The sequence below is a fragment of the Mercenaria mercenaria genome, chromosome 2 (genome assembly GCF_021730395.1).
Source record: "Mercenaria mercenaria strain notata chromosome 2, MADL_Memer_1, whole genome shotgun sequence".
Taxonomy (NCBI): Eukaryota; Metazoa; Mollusca; class Bivalvia; order Venerida; family Veneridae; genus Mercenaria; species Mercenaria mercenaria.
Genome location: NC_069362.1, coordinates 27,034,419 through 27,050,726, shown reverse-complemented (window position 1 = coordinate 27,050,726; position 16,308 = coordinate 27,034,419). Strand labels below are relative to the sequence as shown.

At 36.3% G+C, this 16,308-nt stretch overlaps 1 protein-coding gene across 1 annotated transcript in view; it reads right to left on the bottom strand.

Moving 5' to 3' along the window:
* The window catches only part of LOC123562048 (uncharacterized), a 332,465-nt gene that overhangs the window by 48,783 nt on the left and 267,374 nt on the right, over positions 1 to 16,308 (bottom strand). The window contains exons 61-67 of the mRNA XM_053524913.1: positions 15,269 to 15,377; positions 13,759 to 14,081; positions 11,607 to 11,774; positions 9,885 to 9,992; positions 7,622 to 7,777; positions 6,066 to 6,230; positions 4,788 to 4,949 (exon numbers count right to left, since the gene is read on the bottom strand). Coding sequence (XP_053380888.1) covers positions 4,788 to 4,949; positions 6,066 to 6,230; positions 7,622 to 7,777; positions 9,885 to 9,992; positions 11,607 to 11,774; positions 13,759 to 14,081; positions 15,269 to 15,377 — 1,191 coding nt within the window. The remainder of the gene's footprint in view (positions 1 to 4,787; positions 4,950 to 6,065; positions 6,231 to 7,621; positions 7,778 to 9,884; positions 9,993 to 11,606; positions 11,775 to 13,758; positions 14,082 to 15,268; positions 15,378 to 16,308) is intronic.

The window sequence follows — 16,308 nt, the reverse complement described above, 5'->3', positions numbered from 1 at the left end:
CATCTAGAGTAGTGAGAGAAGCAAATACTGTTAATTCATTATTATTTGTTGGGTTAACTTTTCATTGGCTTATCCTGGTTCTTTGTTGTAGTAGATTGGCAAATGTGTGCTGTAAAATACTAGCAACACACCAGGTAATCTTCTGCATGCCCTCCTCGCGACGCGCACGCCACTAGCGATGAGGATGTAATTTGTTTTCCATTTTGTTTTTATTATTATTTTTTTATATATATATATTTCATTTCTTTATTTCTTCATCTTTTTCTGTGCATTTATATTTATTTCTTTTAGACACATACTACATGTGACACGCATTCATTACTTCATGTTCTTCCTTCAGTGAAAACTGAATTGAAGATTGTTCTTTGCGGCGGACTAGGCCTAAACACAACAAACAAGGGTGCAGAATGTCACAATATACGCCCGTCACAGCAAATTTGTTTACACTAGCACCTGTATTTGCAAATGGAATTTTAATTTTCTAGTTGTTTACAATGTTGTTTTTTTTAGAAATTATTGTAATTCTTTTATTTTTCTAAGTCCACAAAAAAAATCCTTACCAGGTAGAGATACCTTAAAATACACCCAAAATTTGAAAGTAATATCAATGTTGTACCACAGAAAAGTGGTCTTGGTTTTTCCCTACGGTCAATTATAAAAAAGTTACAACGTAAGTTATTTATAGTAACAACTAAGGGAAGTTAATCTTTAAAGAGAAAAAAAAAAAAAAAAAAAAAAAAAAAAAAAAAATCGAAAAAAAAAAATTACAAGTCCACACAAAAATCCTTACCAGGTAGAGATAGCTCAAAATACACCTCAGAATTGGATGTAACATGCATGTTGTACTACAGAAAAGTGGTCTCGATTTTTCCCTACGACTTGTAATGAAAAAGTTACAATATAAGCTATTTATAGAAACAGCAAAGGGAAGTAATTCAAAAGAAGGGACCAGTGCATGACACTCCGTCTCATGATGGTGTACAATTATGCCAAGTTACATCAAAATCCCTACATGCATGAAGAAGAAATGCTCCAGACAAAGTCATTCTTGTATCTGACCTTTGACCTTTAAGTGTGACCTTGACCTTAGACCGAGGGACCTGGTTCTTGCGCATGACACTCCGTCTCATGCTTGTGAACATTTGTGCCAAGTTGTATCAAAATCCCTCAATGCATGAAGAAGAAATGCTCCGGACAAAGTTTTCATTCTTGTATCCTTTGACCTCTAAGTGTGACCTTGACCTTACCCCTAGGGACCTGGTTCTTGCGCATGACTCTCTGTCTCATGATGGTGAACAATTTTGCCAAGCTACATCAAAGTCCTTTCATGCATGAAGAAGATATGCTCCGGACAAAGTTTTCATTCTTGTATCCTTTGACCTCTAAGTGTGACCTTGACCTTAGACCTAGGAACCTGGTTCTTGCGCACGACACTCCCTCTCATTATGGTGAACAACTGTGCCAAGCTACATCAAAATCATTCCATGCATGAAGAAGATATGCTCCGGACAAAGTCATTCTTGAATTTTTCATTCTTGTATCCTTTGACCTCTAAGTGTGACCTTGACCTTAGACCTAGGGACCTGGTTTTTGCGCATGACACTCCGTCTCATGATGATGAACAACTGTGCCAACTTTCATCAAAATCCCTCCATACATGAAGAAGATATGCTCCGGACAAGGTCATTCTTGAATTTGACCTTTGACCTCTAAGTGTGACCTTGACCTTAGACCTAGGGACCTGGTTCTTGCGCATGACACTCCGTCTCATGATGGTGAACAACTGTGCCAAGTTTCATCAAAATCCCTCCATGCATGTAGAAGATATGCTCCGGACAAGGTCTGTGGACGCCGCCCGCCCGCCCGCCCATCCGCCCGCCAGGGGCGTTCCCATAATACGTCCCGTTTTTCAAACGGGCGTATAAAAAGGGGCAATATGTGTACAGCAGTTAATCTGATCCTGACTATAGTCTATCCAACAGAAATAAAGCTTGGCATTGATATGCCTGTGATGCATAGGTCAAGAACAGTAGCTTCTTGGCAGGTCATATCAGTGACGGTTTCACATTCAGTCTGATGCCACGAAAGTGATGTGTCAAGTCGCTTTCCATGCAGATGGCATATACAAATACGGCTAGACGCGGAAACAAACTAAACGGTCCAGCCGAGTTTCAGGTGGAATTTTTATGCAGCGACCTGCTTCTACTTTAGCCCTACAAATGACACATTTCGAATATGTTTTGCCCACAACTTCAGCCCTGAATAGACAACATTATCTATAGATGGGTTGTTGTCAGACTTATCCTGATTTAACTTTTTCCGATCCAGCTTCCTTAGGCAAGCCTCAGAAAGAACTGTCATTTCGGATACATTTTGATTACATGTTTAAAATGAGCCGTGCTATGAGAAAACCAACATAGTGGCTTTGCGACCAGCTTGGATCCAGACCAGCCTGAGCATCTGCGCAGTCTGGCCAGGATCCATGCTGTTCGTTTTCAAAGCCTTTTGGAATAAGACAAACCGTTAGCGAACAGCATGGATCCTGACTAGACTACGCAGATGCGCAGGCTGGTCAGGATCCAAGCTCGTCGCAATTGCACTATGTTGGTTTTCTCATGGCGCGGCTCAAATATTATGTGTGCCACTGGTACTTATCCCAAGCAAGAACCCACCCTACGGCCTTGATAAGATTACTGCCTTTTCTTAGTATTAATGTAAGTTATACATCACACAAATATCTGCCATCGCTTATAACAGAGCTATACAGACATATACCTGTATTAAATAACTACCTGAACCACTGTAATAAAACTGACCGGTCACTTATACATGTATACCTATTCACACATGTAATGCGTCAATAACTTTACATTACTTACATTACGAACAGTGTATAGATAAATGAAGTACAGGTTATTTGCAAAAATATAGTTCTCTTTTTTATTTATTTATACGATTTTAATCTTAAAATGTTATTTTTTCCTTCAATAAACAGATTGTGTCACTTTTTTCGACTGGAATTCAAATATTTAAAACTTCGGTAAAGTGATGACATTATATTTTTACGGAAATTAAACATTTTATTTTTTCAAGAAAATATACCCTGGCCCAGATAAAATAAGAAAAACATCTTGATAGGAACAGATACAAATCAGTTTCTGCTGTAATAAATTAACTAAAACATTGGTTTATCATTGACTCGAAACAATTTGGGTATTGTTTAAATACTTAAGGAGAAATTTGCATTTAAAATGTAGGCTAGAAGCATATGATAGTGTCCGAAGTCCTTTTTTAAAAAATGCATGTGAGAGTTATGGTTCTTAGCCTATTTACTAATATAATGGTGATAAACAAGTTTGCAATATTTCAAAGCTATAAATCTGATAGGTTTTAAGAAAAAAAGCAGACCTAAGCTTATCAAAAATCTTCACCATGTCAACTCCTGCAATCAAGTGATGACAGTAGGCCTACCTGGCAAATTCCCCCACCCATTACCTCCCAAAAAGCAGACAGGCTAAAAATGTACTGATAAAACTTTCACTTAAAATTCTCAACTAGACTGTTTCCTCAGGTCTAAGCAAAATCTGATGAAGCTTGTAGCAATTTGCACTCCAGAATTAAATAAAAAAAAAAAAGAAGCTGCGTTCAATAAACGCTTGATGCCCCTGGTGGCATCCTTGTCGATACAAAGCAACCGAAGTCCAAAACGAGGTCAGGTGATGTCTGAAGATGAGGAATGGTCACAGGTTACATGTGCATTAGTATCAGGTCATTTTAGTAAGGGGTATTGATGCTACATGAAACGGTCCCATTTGGTTAACCTTGTACGGACGGACGGACAGGACAATCACTATAAGCCTCCTGCATCAGTAGATGCCAGGGACATAAAAATTGAACATCCAAGTCCTATAACCTCGATTTACATCCTGATTTCTCTTTATGAAAACTATTCATTTATACCAAATATGAATGAGTACCACCGTAAAAGTTTTCATAAACGTATTTGATATTTAGTTAAAAAAAACTTATTTAATTACCAAAACCAAAATTGCAAGGTTAATTCCCAAGCTTGCCACAAGCATAAATTGCAAGCTTGCAGCAAGCTAGCATTTGGAACTTTGCAGCAAGCTTGTGTAAGCCTTTTAGGCTATCTTTTTAGGGATTAATGGCCAGCTTATATCTGCTTATATTAAATTCCTGTTCAGGCTGTGCAAGCGGAAGTACATGCTTGTGCTGGCTTATTCTTAAATGCATGCATGACCTGCACAAGTTCTAGTTTGCTCCAAGCTTGTGGAAAGGATGCATTTTGGTTTGGGTATACCTTTACTTTAAGAGTATGCTTATATTTAAAAAATCTGATATTGTTAAGAATAGACGTTGTAATCTCCCTAAAACTCAAGACTCATTTATCAATGAAGATTCTTTCTTTTAAGCATCAATGCTGATCACAGAAATACCTGATTTCATAGAAGTCTGCCAACTACAATGCATTCTTTACAGACTGAACAGATAGCATTGTGTCCTTGACCTTTGACCTACTGACCCCAAAAAATAAGGCTCTTTTACTGTCAGTCCTCTTATGACTACTGTGGGTCAAATTTAAATATTGTTGTTGATTTTTCAACTTAGACAGACTTAACCTTTAGACTGTGCAGGCTGATCATGATCTGCACTGTTCATTATCCAGTAAGTAAATGTTCAGTGAACAACCCTTTGAACAATAAGTGATGCTACCCCAATTGAATGATGGACTAGTCCATTTTAGAAAGGTTAAATCGACAACAAACCTTGACAGTCAGTTTTTTGTGTAGATTTCACAGACTGAGTGGTGGTTCCATCAGGGCAATCCAAACATTTATACTGATTTGGTTCCGGCTGGTATGTACCATAGGGACAATCTGTACATGTTTTTGTTGCATCATCTAAGGCCTCACCTGCCTGACAGGGAGCTGAAATAGTAAATGAAAAAATATCACACCTGTTTTTATTTTTTTTTTTATAGTTTCATGGCAAACAATTTCTATGAAAATATGTTATATGATAAGCAAACTTTCATTTTTAGAGGCTTTCAAGCACTACTTGGCAAAAAATTAGGGCTATTTTTGTCAAAAATAAGGGCTAAATTAGTACTCAATGCCCAAGGGCAACATGTCGGGCTTGCCCTTTGACCATATATATTGTTGCTTTTCATCACCACCAGGCCTGGGTCGTCCCCGGCAAGGTACATAGTGTGAGCGGGGGTAGTAATCAGAGTAAGGCCTTTGTCCATGTTGGGAAGAATGGGGTCTCCCACTGAAAGTGGATGATATACAGGTATGAAATGGTGGCCATTGGTGCTTACTTTATATCTAAATGTTGAGGTACTGGAGGGGTACTTCTCTTAATTTGTGTGTGGGGGGGATCAGGGGGCTTCCCCCTGGAAAATTTTGAAATACAGGTATGAAATGATGGGCGCTGGTGTATTTTTTGTTGTTTATTTCGAGGTATACATAGTAGGGTGTAGCAACAGTATTTTAGCTATGTAACAGCAGGCCTGATATTTAATCTTAACTGAGTGTTTCTGGATTCTGTACCAGTACAAAATCTATTCTTGTCAAGTACCTGCAAACTTCCATCATATAAATAAGGTGGAGGAAAAATAATATCATACACAATGTCTTTTATCAAATTGTCATGGAGAACATAAGTCTCACCCTAGGATGAAACTCATGACCCTACAATCCATAGATCTGTGCTCTCCCTACTGAGCTAACCGGGAAGGCCACAACATTGATGAGTTGGTGTAAAAGTTTGCCAGCTACTTCAAAAACTCTGCTTAAATAATACCATTTCTTTTGTTTTCTTCTACTATTTGAAAAAATTAACACCATATGTATGAAAAAGAATCTGCCACTGGCTGTAGAACTGGTACGGATTTGAATATCCGATTCACATGTAGCTGAATAGCAGTATCTCAACACAGTCCAACTACCCTTGAGCCAGACATTCAGATCTACAAAACTAATTAGCAAGATGAACAACTTGTCTTGTTTTAGTTTCAACAGAAGTAAAGTTCTAATACTCACGAACACAGTCACCCTTGGAAGTTGATGCTTTTTGTTTTGTTGTAAAATCATCATCACATTTAACACATATGGCATCAAAATCTTTGTTCCTATAGTAACCAATCTCACAGTCTCTACATCCTCCATTAGGGTAATCAAGTTCTTGCCCACTTTCATCGCAAACAACTAAAACAAGATTTGAAAATAAATCATTATCCCTTTATTTTGACAAACCAAAACCCATATTTTTACTTTGACAACCCAAAACTCATATTTATTTTGCATTTTGTCAAAACAACATTTAATAACAAGGATCATAGAACTGGGTTAGAAAACCATTCTTCCCATTGTTCAATTTACAAACTGTGCTCTTATTAACCAGGATGCACAGTATTACAGATATACCAGTAGGATTCAGCTGCAAAAAAAAAGAAACTTCACAAACAAAATGCCAAGCTACAACAATATTCCCATTCACCTGATACTAAGCAGATAATGCAAGATGTATGCATTAAAATGGGAAAATAAATTATACTTTGAACCGGGCTGTATATGTGACAGCTATCCTAACAATTTACATAAATCTTGTAGCTGAAAATACACACTGCCTGTAGCATTTCTCATGATGTAAATCATGACATTTTTTTAACATTAAAATATACCTCACTATATTCATGGTTTGTGTGTAGGTCATATACACCAGTTAGCCTAAAGAAAATCAGGTTCACTTATGTTCACGGACAATAATGCGGAAACATGCAGTAGATTGTTACTCAATTACTCAGATATAACTGCCTTATGTTTGCAAATATAATCATATCCCTTATGACAGCTTGTTCAATTAATGCGTTTTAAGTTTGTTGGATAACTTTACATTCTGATCTTTTTAAGTACCTATACCATGTTATGGTGCTGGTATAGCAGACAGGAAATAAACATGTACTGAGCTCTTCTTTGGAGTTCATTTGATGCATCACTTTTCTGAAAATTCTTGTGTATAATATGCTACTACAATCCGAAATTTCTGATAATACCCATCCATACTATCCAAAACTCAGATTTATAACTCGTGTTTCAAAGGCTGTTCTAAATGAGGAAGAATATATGAGCCATGCCATGAGAAAACCAACATAGTGGCTTTGCGACCAATCCAGACCAGCCTGCACATCCGCGCAGTCTGGTCAGGATCCATGCTATTCGCCAACAGTTTCTCTAATTGCAATAGGTTTTGAAAGCGAACAGCATGGATCCTGACCAGATCCATGCTGGTCGCAAAGCCACTATGTTGGTTTTCCCATGGCACGGCTCATAATAAAACAACTCTCATTCAAGGGTAATCAGTCCAAGCAGAGTTGATGTTCTCATATTTTCTGTCTGACAGATCAAAACCCAGGGTAGCCTTAATGTTCTGTTCTTTCCCTTCAGAAATAATTGTTGTTTCACTGTATATAAGCTACTAATGTGTTTTCTGCAACATAAAATTGGAAAGCTAAATTTTTCAAGGTCCCAAAATTTACATTCTCTGCAATCATCTTAATTGCAACTATAAACTAAAACTGTGAGAAGTATTTTCTAACCAGTGCAGTCTGCTTCCGCTGTTTTTCCGACACCGTCCGTTGTTTTACCCTCGGGACATTTGATACAGACTGTCTGTCCATCTTTATCCTGGAATGTGCCTCTTTCACACTGAACGCAGGTAGAACCAGTCCATCTGCTTCCTTTCAAGCAATTATCTGTTAAAAGTAAGCATAAATACATCATATTTGAGTACATAATACAACAAACATGTGCAAACAGAATAAATATGCTGCAACATCACACTTTCACCTTTATCAGAAAGGTTATAATCAATTAGCTGTTTGATCCACAAAATCTGTAACATGTTTTGTTTTTTTTAATTATGGCTTTATTTTGTAAGATCCTGATATAATTAAACTATTCATCCTTCTTCTGGTCCCTGATGGTAGAAGAAAGATCTTTTGAATTTATATGACATCTTGAATACTCTCAATCCTATAGCCAAAAATGTATTTTTCCCTGACAGCTAGTGTAAAAATCAGGAAAAAATCACAATTTCTAAAAATAAAAAGAATTCTGACACCTTTTTTTCATAGCACTGATACTTTTGATACTAACTGTAACACCTTGAGAGTTAAACAGCAATTCAGTCAAAAATAAAGTCAAAACTGATATTTAAAAATATATATATATATTTTTTTGTGTGTGTATGTCAGAAATGACTGATACTTACAATGGATAATACCCTACCAAAAGTTTTTTATTCTAGAATGATTAATTCAAATCTAATACTTCTATCCAGCAAGCTTTAACACATTCCTATTACCACTCCTGTAGGTCTTAAAATTTATGTATGATACAGGGCCCTCGATCGGCCGTTTTTACCGCCGAATATCGGCTGCTTCCCCCGCCAAAATAGTACCCTTTTTTCCCCCTCCTGAGAAAAAAATTCCCCCTTACTGGGCATTCGGTTGACCCGAGGTCCCGGGTTTTTGATCCGCGAAAATCGAGAAAAACTCGTATTTGACCCGCACAATATATGCTTCCTGCGTCAGGTGGACTCGCGAAAATTTTGTTTGATGCGTCTCGAGTTCGAAAGTTCTGCCCCTTGTCAATCAAAATCCCAGTCAATTCAATATTGTTCGCCGTCATTCGCGGAAGTATGGCAGTAGGCGGAGCGTCATATGTTAATTAGCTGCTAACAGATGTCAATCACGCCACGCGCCGATTGACACGTGGTCATCTCGCGGTTTATTTCAGTACAATAATCCCTGTCATTATCAAAGGTGTTTACTGATCAATGTATAAAAATTAATTGATAAACAATGCAGCTTTAGATTATCGTCTTTGCACAAATTGGATCATTAAAATCATTATTTTGTTTATTTTGTTTGCTTGATACGATTACGTGAGCCGGTCAACCGTTACGGTCTATAGAAAATTTATTATCATTGCCGAGGCTTTGTTTGGTCCAAAATAAATTAAATGCTTTAATAAGCAGAAATTGTAAGTATTGAACAGGTATGGTAAAAAAAAGAAATTTAAAACAGGTATTTCATCAAGAATTTTAAATGTTTACTTTCGTTTTCCATATTTGTCACCCGTTTTCGCGACCGTGATTTTCGGACATTTTCATCATTTCTTACAAGATTTTTCTAGTACAATCTAAATAAAAAGCCATTTGAAAGTCTGCATTTAAAAAAAATATGATCACTATTGCAAAAGCAGCCCTTATTTTGAAGCATTTTTTGATAATAAAATGCAAAGGCACCAAACCCCACCCACTTTTAGACAACTAAAATATAAATTGATTAAAAAAATCTGTAATGATAAATGTACTTGTTTTAGGTAAAGTTTGTGGAAGTTTCATTAATAACAGTATAGCTTGACCCCTGAAAAGCTGATCTTGACATGATATAATTGCAGTTACCGGTAGTATGTTGAGAAAAAGAAACAACTTTAGTTTATAATGAGAGTTATACATGTTATAGTTCTTACATAGTATGTTATTCTTTGAAGGCAATGAAAATTCCCCCTTTTGGCTAAAACGACGCGAAAATTCCCCCGCCTGAGGGCTGCGGACCCCTTCCCCCAAAGTAGAGTGAGGGCCCTGTGATATCAATGGTATTGACTTGTATCTAATGAAAAGTCATGGGGTAAAAGGTACATCTAGATATAACTACTGTGCTACTGAAAGAAGACTTAGTGTAAATATTGTTACAGTTACACTGAATAAATATAGATTTAGATATCACTATTAAAACATTGAAAGAACATCTATCTATAAAAAGTAGAAATTGCCAAGCAAAAAATCATACATACTACAAATCTCATCTGAGCCATCACTGCAGTCATTGCTACCATCACACACTTGTGCCTCATCAATACATGTATTACCAGTTGAGCACGGAAATTCATCAGACTCGCATGCTAAAATTGAACAGCAAACAAATATTTTATGTTATTTGCCTAGATTTTATTAACAGAAAGTTTTGCAAAATTAATCATTCAATTATTTTTCTGCATCACATAACTGAAGTACAAAGTTTCAATTTGGTATTTACTGGTTTCATAGAAGTGATGAGATTGGATAAGGATGGAAGGGACAAGTGAAAATGATTCCAATATAGCCCTCCCCTCAAATAAAGTTTGTTGGGGATATAATTATTATGCCAACATTCAATATCACTATGTCTATTTCACCAATATTTTATAACAGAAACAAACCAACATATTTGTACAAACATTGATAAATAAAGCAGTATATGTTTGACATATGTTTTACATCTGTTCCTAAAAATTTTTTCAAACAAGAGGGCAAAAATGGCCCTATGTCGCTCACCTGAGAAACACTTCATGACAATGTAAACATGTCTGACCAAGTGATTTCATGGTAACAAATATTCTGGCCAATTTTCATTAAGACTGGACCAAAAATGTGGTCTCTTGAATATAAACAAGTATTTTCTTAGATATGACCAAATGACCTAGTTTTTGACCCCAGATGAACAATATTCAAATTTGACCTAGATTTTATCAAGGCAATCATTCTGACCAAATTTCATTAAGATCAATTGAAATATACAGTCTATATCGCATACACAAGGTTTTTCTTTAATTTGACCTAGTGACCTACTTTTTGACCCAAGAAGACCCATATTCAAACTTGACCTAGACTTCATCAAGGCAATCATTCTGACCAACAGTCTCCATCGCATACACTAGGATTTTCTTTGATTTGACCTAGTGACCTAGTTTTTGACCTCAAATGACCTATATTCAAACTCTACCTAAATTTCATTTATGAAGATCAACTGAAAAATACAGCTTCTATGGCATACACAAGGTTTCTTTGATTTGATCTAGTGACCTAGTTTTTGACCCTAGAAAACCCATATTCAAACTTGACTTAGATTTCATCTAGGCAATCATTCCGACCAAATTTCATGAAGATCAATTGAAAAATACAGCCTCTATCACATACACAATGTTTTTCTTTGATTTGACCTAGTGACCTTGTTTTTGACCCCAGATGACCCATTTTCAAACCTGGCCTAGAATTTATCAAGGCAACCATTCTGACAAAATTTCATGAAGATCAGTTGAAAAATACAGCCTCTATTGCATACACAAGTAAATGCTGACAGACAGATGCCGGACATTGAGCGATCACAAAAACTCACCCGAGCAATATTGCTCAGGTGAGCTAAAAACAAAACTTTTCCTCCTCATTCATTTTCTTTTAGTTCAATTTAACAATTAAATTCAATGCTGGGTTAGCAGACTCACAGACACTCCTATTCTGTAGCTTCCCAGACATATCCAAACCAATCTGTAGCTTCACAGACACACCCACACTGATCTGTAGCTTCACAGACACACCCACACTGATCTGTAGCTTCCCAGACACCCACCCACTCTGATCTGTAGCTTCCCAGATACACCCACACAGATATGTAACTTGGCAGACACACCCACTCTGATCTGTTGCTTCCATACTGGGTATAGTAGTTAACTTAGGAGAGCAGACTTGCTAAGACTTACCAACACACTGACTCTGATCTGTGGCTCCAGTACCAGCAGTAGTAGTTTGCTGGGGTGAAGATGGACAATCAACACAAACATGGCTTGAGCTAGCTGTCCTGTATTTTCCTTTCTCACATTCTTCACAATCACCAGATACTGTCCTCTCGGAACCATCTACACATGGTGCTGTAGTTTAATATAAATGATTATGAATAAATGATACAGTGATTTATTAGTTTTAGTTTAAACATATTTATTCCCAAATAGTTAACAGATACATTGATACATAGTCATACAGTGAATATTGTAACTTAGGAAAGGATAAGAATGGAAGACTAGTCTTATAGAATTCTTCTCCTTGAAGTGATTTATTATAATTCATATGAGACTCACTATTACAGCTATAATGTACAAAATATTGAGCATGAGAGTAATGCATCTGTCACCCTCTTTTCATCAATAAATTTAATCTGAAGTTTTAATTTTCAACTTCCACACTATCATTTCTTACAGTAAATTTTATATCTACTGTGAGATCAACATTTCTCTGCAACTAGGTTTTTCTCCTCACATTAAAAGAATATATAGGGGAAAAAATGTTTTAAGTTAAACTGAAAAACCTAGTTGTAAGCTACGTATTCCGAATATGACTTGGTTTCTTGGCTTTGTATTGCAAAATTTGATTGTTCATCTGTCAAATATTATAATTGTTAATCAATTATATTACTGATGCCTGAATACTAAGTGGATAACTTTATCTACACAATTCATGCATTGAACAGCATGTAGGGACTTGAACATAGACTACCATACAACAATCAGGTGGTAGGATGGGTATCTATTCGTGGTTAAATGAGAAAAATGTGTTTTTCGGTGCAAAATAGCAGAATGTTTGTAGACACGATACCATGACACATTAAAATTCTTCACAGTCTGTGTTTTTTTGTATATCTATAACAAATATGTCCATGTTGTGGCAAGATTAATTATCTATCACTGACTTCTAATCAGGGGTCTATACAATTAACTAGACCAGTCATATATAACTGGTCTAGTTAATAGGAGCTGTCTACGAACAGCAATGCTTGACTTACAAAAGCCTTGTAAAATGAATAAATATAAGAGGGAAAAGTGGCACAATTTTGTAAAAATGTAAACAGAGTTATTGAACCTGTAAAATGCATGTCAGTTCATCACAGTGGACAAGTGTACGATGTTTCAATATTCATTCCCATTAGTGGGTAATCAGCTACCAGCTTAAATACAAAAGTTCATTACAGTGGACAAGTGTGTGATGTTTCAATATTCATTCCCATTAGTGGGTAATGAGCTACCAGCTTAAATACAAAACTTTCTAGGCATAATTTTGTTGAAGTGCAAAGCAGAGTTATGAACCCTGTGCAGTGCATGTCAGATCATTACAGTGAACAAGTACGTGAAATTTCAATCAAGTCCCATAAGTGGGTACTAAGATAACCGCTTACATACAAAAACTTAACTAAAAACTGATAAGTTGAAAAAGGGGCATAATTTTTTAAAAGTGCAAAGTAGTTATCAAATTTGTGCAACCCATGTCAGATCATAAAAAGGAATAGTGTGTTAAGTTTCAACAATTCTTATTTGTTGGTTACCAGCTTACTTATAAAAACTTAACCACAAATTGCTAAGTAAGAAAAAGTGGCATAATTTTGTAAATATGCGAAGTAGAGTAGTGAAACCTGTGCAATGCTCATATCATCACATTGAATAAGTGTGTGAAGTTTGAGTCCATTTTCACAAGTGGTTATGAGATGCCAACTTACATACAAAAACTTATCCAATTCAGGAGGCTGACCCAAACATGGACGCCAACGCATAGGTGAATCCAATAGCTCTGCCTATTCTTCGGATAGTCAAGCTAAAAACACATTTTTCTTGCTTAAGCCACTGATAGATACTCTACATGTCCTACCCCCTGACAATGTTATCACCTACCCTAGCCTCTAGACAGCTACTACAAATTTCACACTGTATCCAGGATATATACCTACATTTGTAAAGTATGTTCTGCTGGCTGAGGCTCAAAGTTGGTCAAAACATTTCAAATACAGTAAAAATATTAAACTTTGAACACAACCCAGTCACCTTCTATAACCATTTGTTAAAAGTATACAAGTTTTGACATGCCTACCTATACAAAGACTCCTCAAAATGAAATCAATGTACGGTTCTTCATCAAACTTTTCAGCATAAAAGAGGAAATCTTGATGTGACACGACTGTATTGTAACTTTCATCTGTCTGTGTGTCTGACACATAAACCACTGCCACAATCACTCCTTTATCCTTCACATCATTTGCTGTGACTCCCCCACTATTTTCTTTGTTTGTGAATATTATGAGTACTTTAGTGTGAGTTGGATCAGCTGAGTCTGAGAAAGCCGTCAGGTCATCAGTAAGGGATTCTGTGCTCGGGTTAGCATCAACCAGCGTTTTGGTTGTACCAGTTTTATATCTGTAAAAGGAAAATCATCAAAAATGTGCTTATAATGAAATGAATATATCTTATCATTAAAAAACAAGAAATATCTGTAAAACTGATGGATGCTCCCTGAAATATGATTATTGCATATTAAAAGAAGGAAAGTGGAATTCACTGACGTGGCACATACAGTTTACTAATGTTGAATAATAAAAGGCCAGTATCTCCTTGAAAAATCATTCAAATGGAACATGAAGACAGTGTATGCACCTCCTATTAAAAGTGAAGCATCATATGAATTTTTGCTGAAAACCAGCTAGTGGTTGCTGAAAAATACTCCTGACTAGGATGGCACTATAGTTTACTAATCTTGAATAATTAAAGGGCAATATCTCAGTGAAAATCATACGACCAAAACATGAAGACAATATTTGCATCTCCTCTTAAAAGCAAAGTTTCCTATGAAGTTTGAGAATACTGCAGACAAGAAATGGTACTACAGTATACTAAAGCTGAATAATCAAAGGGAATTAACTCAGTGAAAAATCATCCAACCAGAAGTCATTAAAAGGTATTGCTATTTCTAGCTGTATCAACCCCTAATAATGCTATTGAACAAGTCTGATGAAGATCCATTAAGCACATCATGAAAAGCTGTTGTTTTTCTAATTTAAACTCTAGTGGCCCCTTAAAGAACAAGGTTCCCCCATTTGACTAACCTTGGGAGATGACCCTATAAAGTCATTCGGCAGCTCATGAGTAGAAGTCATTTAAAGGTTTTATCTATTTTACAGTTTTGTTGGCCACTAAACGAGGCCAAGCTGTAATATTTGAATAGTCTTGATAGAGGAACATGCCAAAATGCTACTGACCCAAGTTTGGTGCAATTCTGACCAGTAGTTTCAGAGGAGATGTCACCTGAAGAAAAGTGTGGATGGAAGGACAGAGGATGGCCAGACGCTCAGCTCAGTTGAGCTAAAACAAAGCATAACTCGAAAGATAGTAACTGAACATGAAAGTCCCAATAACAGGTGTATTTCCATTTCATGTTATGATGTATACCAATTTCATCTGAATTGTGTAAAGACCTTGGGAGATGAGTACATAAGGAAGTATGAAAGATGGATGGATGGACAAATGGATGTACAGATGCACGAACAGAAGGAAACTGTAAGCCTCCCAGGTCTTTCACACTGAAGTGGTAATAAACTTGCACATACCTGTCAGTTAATTTACTGATGAATTTTGCAACTCTAGCTTCAATACCGGAATTACCGTCATAATGTTTGATGTAGAAGATATCCATATTTTTGTCACAAGAAAACTGAGCTGTAAAAAACAAACATGTAAGAAGAATGTATATCTCCTGCTTCAGCTTAGTATCAGTTTAAACGTGTAAGTGAAAGTCAGTTTTAAGATCAGTGTGCAAAACTGTACATGTCATCCAAATTTTAAACCTGTATCTTAAAAAACAAGAAAGTAAGTCAGTAACAAAGTCACAGTCAAGTGACCCCTAATCACTTGGGATCATCAGGTAATTATAATTAAACAGTCTAGGAATTATGATCTGATAATTTTTGAAGTATTTTTTCCTATATAACTCATATAACAAGTGAACCCCCCCCCCCCCCCCCCCGGGCCTCTTTTCACCCAAGATGCATAATTCAAACAATCTTGAAATCAACTAGGCAATGATTATGATACATACCAAATATCAAAGGCCTAGGCCTTGAACTTTCAGACAAGAAGATTTTTTAATTTCACCCTGGGTGGGGCCTCTTTTCAACTAAGTGACATAATTTGAATAATCTTGGTAGAGGACCACTAGGCAATGCAATATACCAAATATCAAAAGCCTAAGCCTTCCAGTTTCAGATAAGAAGATTTTTAAAGTTTTTCCTATATAAGTATATGTAAAACTATGGACCCCCAAGGCAGGGCCTCTTTTCACCCCAGGGTAATAATTTGAACAATCTTGGTAGAGGACCATAAGGCAATGCTACAAACAAAATATCAAAGGCTTAGGTCTTGTGGTTTCAGACAAGAAGAATTTTAAAGTTTTTTCCTATACAGGTCTATATAAACCATGTGAAACGGGCCTGGGCAGGGCAATATTTGACCCTAGGTGGATAATTTGAATGAACTTTGTACAGGACTTTTTGATGATGCTTCATACCAAATATCAAAACCCTAGGCCCTGTGGTTTTGGACAAGATTTTCAATTTTTTTCCCTATGTAAGTCTATATAAACCATGTGACC